At 36.6% G+C, this 8,671-nt stretch overlaps 1 protein-coding gene across 1 annotated transcript; it reads left to right on the forward strand.

Moving 5' to 3' along the window:
- The first annotated feature begins 1,144 nt into the window (after nucleotides 1–1,144).
- On the forward strand, nucleotides 1,145–6,700 carry LOC127496054 (paired mesoderm homeobox protein 1-like). Its single transcript, XM_051863640.1, has 4 exons — nucleotides 1,145–1,834; nucleotides 4,107–4,282; nucleotides 4,471–4,652; nucleotides 5,622–6,700. Exons 1-4 carry the CDS (start codon nucleotides 1,588–1,590, stop codon nucleotides 5,752–5,754), a joined length of 738 nt encoding a protein of 245 aa, XP_051719600.1. The 5' UTR covers nucleotides 1,145–1,587; the 3' UTR covers nucleotides 5,755–6,700.
- Nucleotides 6,701–8,671: the final 1,971 nt, after the last annotated feature.

Genomic DNA, 8,671 nt, shown 5'->3' on the forward strand with positions numbered 1-8,671 from the left:
ACGAGAGAGGCACTGCACATCTGGATTCAATCTGCGCCCCTTTGATGGCATCAAGTGTTCTTTTCCCAGACCTATAGGAGGCTGACGGAGGCAGCTTGGAGCCTGAACTCATGTCACTGCGACACATGCAGAGCTCGATCCCCTCCTGTCAAGAGACTCTTTAAAAGCGCACGCAATGCTTCGACATCCTCTGTAAACCGATTCAAAAAGAACAACATTTTAGTGTCACATCATGGACTGACACCAGGACGCGCGATACCCATAAGAGCTTTGCCAGTGTGTAACTTTGATCATTTTAAGTGTTCGTTTTAATATAGCTTAACATCAGTTAAGCTTAACAAGACCGTTGTCCCTTTAGCCTATTCAAACTTGACTTTAAGACACCACAGCTTGTGATTTAGTAGATAAGGTTACAGACTATTTTATTCAGCTTGCAACAAAAGTGATTGTGATGATCACTACATTGTAGACAAGACATTGTCTATTCAGTTTGTAATCCCAATTGTGAAATAAAGGACATTGACAAATAATGATTTTCGAGATGATAAAAGGACAAAAGTTGAACCAAAAAAAAAAAAAAAAAATGACGACAAAGATTTTTTTGTTTTAAATTAGTAGGCTATAAGGTTTTTTGTTTGTTTGTTTGTTTGTTTTTTTGTTTTTTGACAAAATGTGCTTTTTTATAAAAAGGTCAAAACAAATATGATCTAAAAAAAAAAAAAAACGCATGACAACAAAAATGGCTTCCTAAATGTTGGTTATGCTATTGGTTTGGATTAATAGGCCTATGACAACAAAAACTTTGTTTATTTTTAAAGAAATAATAATAAAAGATGACAAACTAGCTATGTAGTGTAATGTAGTCTTTGACTATATATTTTATTTAAACCCAAAATAAATATCAATGACTTTTAATTCAGAAATGTATACCATGTTCATCATATTTGAACCCCCAAAAAACTATCACATCGTTGACCCATTAATTATTAAGTTTTTTAGAGGGGTTGTTAGGGGTGGAGAAAAGAGATATGACTTTGTTAAACGTTAGAAACGCCGACTAAAAAAACATTGCCACGTAATTAGGGCTTCTTGTATGTCTATCATCCCTCCCCAGGGCTTCAAATGCTCATGTATTTTGCTCTCAGGCTCCCCCCTCAGCGCCAGTGTGTGCCGTTTGAAGTACCGGAGAAAGGAGCTGAGAGAGGCTCGTCCGACCTCCTACTCTTGGGCGTAAATCGTTCATCTGTGCCATCAAACCTTTCTCGCCAGATAACTCCTTCCCTCACTCTCGGAATGAGAGGAGAAAGTCCCAGTTGCAGAAACTAAGAGGGAGTCGTCGGGTAAAAGGCGAAGACTTTGGAGTTCTAAATTTGGAGATATCTTTCGGTGATGCCTTTTTCCATAAAGACGCATGATTGTCGAGTAAAAGATTGATAATTACGCTTGTTTGGATCCATATGACACTGAACTACGGATGCAGAAATCAAAATCGATCTATTTGTCGAATATAGAGTGATTGTTTATGGTCAAGACTTAACCCATGTTGGTTATATGTAGAGGATATCTTGGGTTTCGTCAGTTTGCGTCATGACTTCCAGCTATGCTCATGTAATGGACAGACAAGCCACGCTACCTAACCGACTGGAGAGTCCGATCACCGCGAATCAGGATCATTTACAGGCTAAGAAGAACTTTTCCGTGAGCCACCTGTTGGATCTGGAGGAGGCGCGGGAGATGGTGGGAGCTCAAGCGGAGGAGAGCGTAGGAGAGGCGGGCAGGAGTATGCAGGAGTCTCCGGGACTGACCAGCGGCAGCGACACGACACAGCAGGAGAGTAAGTGCACGAGTAGCACATAATCCCCGAAATTCTTTTAATTACTCAAAACATTCGCAGCATTTAAGTATTAGAATGGCAGTTAATGATTTTTTCTAATTTAATAAGAAATAATTATAGCTAAGCAAGATTTCAACTAAAAAAAGTCGTGCATCAAAAACTGAATATTAAGTTAATTAACATTACTTCTGTTTAGGGTTTCCCAGTTGATTAAATGCAATGAATTTGTACAAGCTAATATTCTTTATAGCCTACTATAGTATGAACACCCTACACATAAAGTAATAGATGTGATTAGCACCGTAGCGTGCAGAAAACGGTCACGTTAGCAGATAAGTGACAAGACATCAGTAGCTACTGAAGGATGGCGTTACTGAAGGATGCATATTGGCCTTACAAGAGTCCCAACTCTGAATGCGTTCTGCTTCATTTACTCCATATGCGTTTAGTTAGCAATTAAGACATGTAATTAATTGTAGGTAGTGTATTGTTGCTTAGACATTCCAGACTTAAACTCACTTGTTTAAACAATAGGCCTAAAAATAGCCTACAGCTAGGCCTGCCTAGTTTTCTTCGATAGGCCTATTAAGGTTTGTTAAAATAAAACAATATCAAAACATAATTTTAAACTTTGAACAGAAAAGTGATAATTTTGTAAACTTTCAGACTGTAATTCTGCAGGCTGTCATGACTGTAGACTTACCAGTCAGCCAGTTTTTATATTTTCTTCTCAAAGAGTCCAATGGCAAGAGTGATCTCGGATCTGCAAAGTCATTATAGGAAATAGATCGTAAATCTTCTAGAGCCTATGAAAAAAAATCTACGTTTCAGATTTAAAGAAGTTGGCTAGTCCAAAGTTTCAGTGAATTACTGAATGAAATTCACTAAATTGGTTAGACCGTGTACATTTTTTCCAAACTAAGGGTTTAACAAAACTGTTCGTTTATTTTTATACTTGTTTTGCGAAAGCTATAGGCTAATTAGCCTATGTCTAGGCTACATGATGGGCTTTATTTTTTGCACATACAATTTTTAATCTCTCTCTTTGAACACGAGGATTAAAACGAAATAATTTGTAGTAATTAACTAAATAAACGTATGGCCTAAATAAAAATTAATAGTTGGGCGTGTATTTCGTAGGCTACGTCGGAGAAATAAAATTAGGCCAATAACCACACGATTTACTCGGGGGCATTTAGGACTATGTTAAAAAAAAATCCTGAACAATTTACGCAACATTTCAGTTGTGAATTCAGATGTACTAGACCTATTTTAAGATAAATTATCTCTGAATAACCATAACTGAAATGAAGACAAATTTCATGTAGGTCTAAGCGCATATAGTAGCTGATAAAAGACGATAAAGTCGAGATGATTTTCGTTGTCACCAAGCACACAGCTGTCACAAGCAGAGCTGTTCATGCTCTGGGCCCAGTACTGATAACCTCTTCTTTCAACTTTCTTTTGACTTTACGGCCTTGGAGGAATTGGGGCGAATCAATTCGTCACTGGGGTATTTTCTCCCTCTCTGGGAGTTTTATGGAGCGATTTAAGAACTGATTTATGTATCAAAAGAGGAGTGAGTCTGCAACTATCTGTTTCTCCCCAGACCAAAAAAGCCCTAGACATTATAATTGTCATTTTACTACTAGAAGAAGCCAGAATAATTTTAGAAAGAAAGAAAGTAAAAGAAAGAAGAAAATAGATACATCAAATACTATGGATAAATAGTGGAAACTGATACATGTAGTTTTATTTCATGTACATTATGGCTGATGGGTAATTCTACAAAACCTGATGAAAAATCAAGAAATAAAAAAATAATATTAATTGTGCATATTTTTAAACAATTTGATAAGGGTCTGGGGTTATATTGACCCAGCGGGTTTATTAACTTAAAATGTGAGTGTTGAAAATGTATTGGAAAAAAATTGGAGAAAATTTGCAGATTTTTAATAAATAAGAATTAGTGTTCTAGCTTACACACGGTTTGGTTGGCATACGGTTTTAGGAAGGATCATCACTTTTGCCTTAAGTATAATTTGTATTAATTCTCTGCAGCTCCATCCCATTAAGCCGACTGTCCATTAAACAGTTATAAACTTCCAGTTTTTCAAAGAAATATTTGTGACTTTGGGTTGAATTTCCATTTACTAGTTTGACTTAAGCATAATCCTAAGAATTTAATATCCTTTTTCCAGGTTGTTTATTGAGTAGGCCTACAGACTATAATGGGGATATTCATGTCATTATTAAATCTCTGTGTTTGCAGATGAGCAGCTCAACTCAGAGGAGAAGAAAAAGCGTAAACAGAGGCGGAATAGGACCACGTTCAACAGCAGCCAACTGCAGGCCTTAGAGAGAGTGTTTGAGAGGACGCACTACCCCGACGCTTTTGTCAGGGAGGATTTAGCACGCCGAGTCAACCTCACTGAAGCTCGAGTGCAGGTTAGCCATTTTTTATATTAGCCTGGTCTACAGAATGTAATCGTGCTCACTGTCGTCACATCATGTGGATGCAGCAGTAGCACATCCTTGTATTTTACCTTCTCAGTTGAAACTAAACACAGTGCTCCATTATGATGGTATGGCTGCTCTTCACACTGTCAAACTGAGCACCTTTCATGATTATCCAGGTGTGGTTTCAAAATCGGCGGGCGAAGTTTCGGCGAAATGAACGTGCAATGTTGGCCAGTAAAAATGCCTCGTTGCTCAAGACTTTCTCAGGAGAAGTAACAGCCGTAGAGCAGCCTATTGTCCCACGACCCGCTCCCAGACCCAATGACTACCTGTCCTGGGGCAGCTCACCATCGTACAGGTTAGAAGTCCATCTCAATTTTTATGCCTCTGCTGGTGTTTCCATTGGTTGTGCAGAAGTTATAAGAATATTCTGGGTTATTTACAAATTATTGAAAATGGACAGCATCTGCAGTATGAATGTAATATTGCCATCCCTCATTTATCTAAAAATGCAAATGAAAGTAGTATATTTGTGAATAAATGGTTTAAATATTCAATTATCCAACCATTTGAAAAGTATAACATTAAATGTGTTAGTATGAGAGTTAGTAAGTTACATTCGACTCAAGGTCAAGGGTTCAGTTCCCTGGGAATGTATACAATGTTAATCTCTAAAATAATTGGTAACACTTTACAATAAGATTCACATTAGTTAACTACATTAGTTAACATGAACTAACAATGAAAAATAGCATCTTTTAATATTATTTAATGTACATTCGCTAAAATGAACAGTGAGCAATTGTATTTATTAACTAACGTTTACAAAAAAGAATAAATACTGTAATAAATGTACTGCTTAATGTTAGTTATTACATTAACTAATGTTAACTAATGGGACCTTATTGTAAAGTGTTACTCGATAATTGCTTTGTCACTAGCTTTGGATAAAAGCGTAGATGTAATTCTGCGTAACTATCCATAAAGCACTGTTGGAGCTGAATTCTACAAACTCCACGTACAGAAATTACATCAGTGATACATAACATAAATAAGAAAGTTGCTGTAAACATCTTTTTTTTTTCAAACTAAGGGAGTGAAAATTATTAAAAGTATTAATTATTACAAAATTAAAAAATTGTCTTGAAATCAGAAATGTGGTGCCACAAATGCTATTCATAGGAATTAAGTTTTTCATCAAAAACATATTAACAATTTTTGCCCCAGTAAATAAAATGAATAGAGAGAGAACATGCATTTCAAATCTTTAATATTTTTTAACTGTTAATGAAAAGTGTGAACTCTCATCCTGACTTCTTCCTTACAGCGCCATGGCAACTTATTCTCCATCATGCGCTAACAACAACACAGCCCAGGGCATGAATATGGCCAACAGTATCGCCAACCTAAGACTGAAGGCCAAAGAATACAGCCTGAACCAGGTACCCACCGTCAACTGAAGTGGACAGCAGGGCTGTCAGAGACTCTGAGCCACATGTCAGAGAGCAATCCCAAAGTCCCGACAAAACTGGCCCCCTACTATTGACGTAAATGTTGTTTTCTGTCATCCTATATGTGTTTAACTCTTATCCATCAATTCTACAAGGAAACGAGAACTTCTCCAAGGTACAGAGCTTTCCTAAACCAATGATTTACATAAGACTGTCATGTTCTTGGCATGTGGGAAAATGACATGTGGGAAAATTCGGTTTTGGAAAGCACAAAATGGAAACTTTCTCTGTTCGCACTCACTGTGGCAGTATGAGTGTGGTCATCCCGTTTGAAGACCGTGGCTTACTATAGATTTCTTTCTTGAGACTTTTGCCGACCACAGGGATTTGATGACCTCTGCGGAATCCATATACTACAATCTTGTGGACATCTGGGAAGTTTTTAGGATTTCCCCCTTGATTTCTCCTTGGAACTCATAACTATGCACTGAGGCCACAAAATTGGGATTTGGATATTTTGATAATTTGGAACTGGGTGAAATTTGGCTACCTTATTACCGTACTCTAAAATCAATCTTCACTGTTTTCAGTTTAAAACATGCCGGGGTTATTTGTTCATTTTGGCATATTCAGAACTCTAGCCATATATGTAAGTAATGAATTTGGAGCCTTGTTAATTTTACCCATTTATATTGTCTAAACATATCTAAACATGTAATATTCCTTTGCAATAAAGATGTCCAAGCAGTTGCGCTTCAGGGTTAGAGTGTCCTCAAATGTCTATGGCCTGCCAGAGAACACTTCTTTTGCAACAATGTTTTTACTACAACTATGTTCAAGATTCACTTGTTCTGTTGCTGGCAGCAGTTCCACATTTCAGATATCAATTCCTATTTCATTATGTACGCATAGCCTCAGAAGAGGTGTTTTAGAATAAAACTAGATGAAAATCGTACTCCCACTATTGGCCCATTGAATTTACACCATTACGTAATAGAAGGAAAGGCAGGTGAAATCATTGAGAAACCCAAGAGTAGTGAGAGTTAGAGATTCAAGTGAAGATGTTATGCATGCTTTTCCAAAGCTAAACTGCTCAAAGTGTGTTTGTGGGCTCCCATGGATGGTTGTTACTCTTTCCTTCTCTCAGTGTGAACATCTACCTTTAAACTGTAAAATAACTCTTTGTCGGGACTCCTGGGGGTTTCGTGAGAACCCGTAGAAAGCTTTGCAGAAATTCCTGCGGCTCTTTTCCTCTCCACCCGTTTTCAACTCTGTTCTTTTCTAGGGTAAACAAAAGCAATGAAACTACAAAATTTAGCTAATCAAACTGGTCATTTACAATGTGCTCCAAACACTTCTAGCGCTGTTGTTCTTCTCCTGCCAGCTATCCTTCCAATAAAGTGCTTGTGTATTTGCTTTGGATTTGAAAGCGTTTTAAAGGCTGAAGAGAAAAATCAGCTGACAGGAGCGTTCTGAAAAATAGCCTTTGCTTTTTACTACCTGATGATGGAGACTTTGGTGTCGCGTGGTGAACTTTGATTCCTTTAAGCAGTCTTCAGGGCCGGCGCTGTTAATTTTTTGTTGAACAGGAATGTTTACTTTCAAAACAGTCTGTTTATGGCACAGGAAGCGATCGTTTGAGTTTAAGTGGCCTCGGGCTGTTTTTGAATGGCTGACACTGGCTTGTTTATGTACCTGATGGCTCCCTTGGTCTGCTGATTACATGTGACCTCAAATGACCTCAGAGACAGTCAATTGGAGGAAGGGGGTGAGCCGGTGAGTTGTTTTTCTTTTCATCTGTCTTTCAGCTCTGTGAATGAAATCTGTCAGCTGCCATCACTGTAATGTGCGCCAACAATTTGTTTACATCATGTTTTGTGGGATAAAATGAGATTCTCACACAGCATTGCTGAATATCTTAGATGTCAGTGCACTAAATTAGTGCACTTTATTTATTGTATTAGTTGATATTGGCTATTTTATTGTGCATGCTCATTTACTCTATTTTTACATTTTGATTACCTTTGCCATCATCTAACGCTCACTTAAAATTAATATACAATGCTGTTTAAAAGTTTGGGGACTGTAAGATTATTACTTTAAGATATTAATACTTTTATTCAGCAAGGATGCATTTAAAATGATCAAAAGTGACAGTAAAGGTTATAAAATATTTCTATTTCAAATAAATGCTGTTCTTTTCGATGTTCTTTTGAAAAAAAATGTCACTGTTTCCACAAAAATATTAAGCAGCACAACGGTTTTCAACTGATAATTATAAGAAATGTTTCTTGAGCAGCAAAACAGCATATTAAAATGATCTCTGAAGGATCATGTGACACTGAAGACTGGAGTAATGATGCTGAAAATTCAGCTTTGCCATCACAAGAATAAATTACATTTTGAGATATTAAAATAGAAAATGGTTATTTTAAATTGTAATAATATTTCACAATGTTTCTGATTTTATTTTTTATCAAATAAATGCACTTCAAAAACATTTTAAATATCATACCAACCCCAAACTTTTGAAAAAGTTTGTACAAACATAAACATTTGATAAAGCTGTTTAATGTAATCTTTAGCAAATCTAATTATTTTTCATATTGTACTTTCACTATTCACTTGTAGCATTTCAACTATTGATTTTTTAAAATTATTATTTATTTAAAAAAAACAGTACAGAATACAGGACTGGTCCCCCAAATGAACTTTTGAAGAGTTTCAATATATGGTGTTATTCCAACTGTTAAAAACTAATGGAAGATAAGGTTGTTTAACATTCAATAAATTGTTGCCTTAGGCTTTTTAAATACAGTTGGCAACAGCCTCTTCACATCCAAGAAGTCCAGATTAGGACTGAGAGCATTCCCGATTAGTTGACCTCTTCCGAGTTAGCAGTGATGGACAAGAACTGTGTTTCTCA

The sequence above is a fragment of the Ctenopharyngodon idella genome, chromosome 15 (assembly GCF_019924925.1).
Source record: "Ctenopharyngodon idella isolate HZGC_01 chromosome 15, HZGC01, whole genome shotgun sequence".
NCBI classification, from domain to species: Eukaryota; Metazoa; Chordata; class Actinopteri; order Cypriniformes; family Xenocyprididae; genus Ctenopharyngodon; species Ctenopharyngodon idella.

What these genes read in the sequence shown, in the direction of transcription:
- LOC127496054 (XM_051863640.1), top strand. Translation starts at nt 1,588, where the DNA reads ATGACTTCCAGCTATGCTCATGTAATGGACAGACAAGCCACGCTACCT. An exon ending in TCACTGAAGCTCGAGTGCAG is followed by an intron (nt 4,283 to 4,470) that starts GTTAGCCATTTT and finishes ATGATTATCCAG; the next exon opens with GTGTGGTTTCAAAATCGGCG. An exon ending in GGCAGCTCACCATCGTACAG is followed by an intron (nt 4,653 to 5,621) that starts GTTAGAAGTCCA and finishes TCTTCCTTACAG; the next exon opens with CGCCATGGCAACTTATTCTC.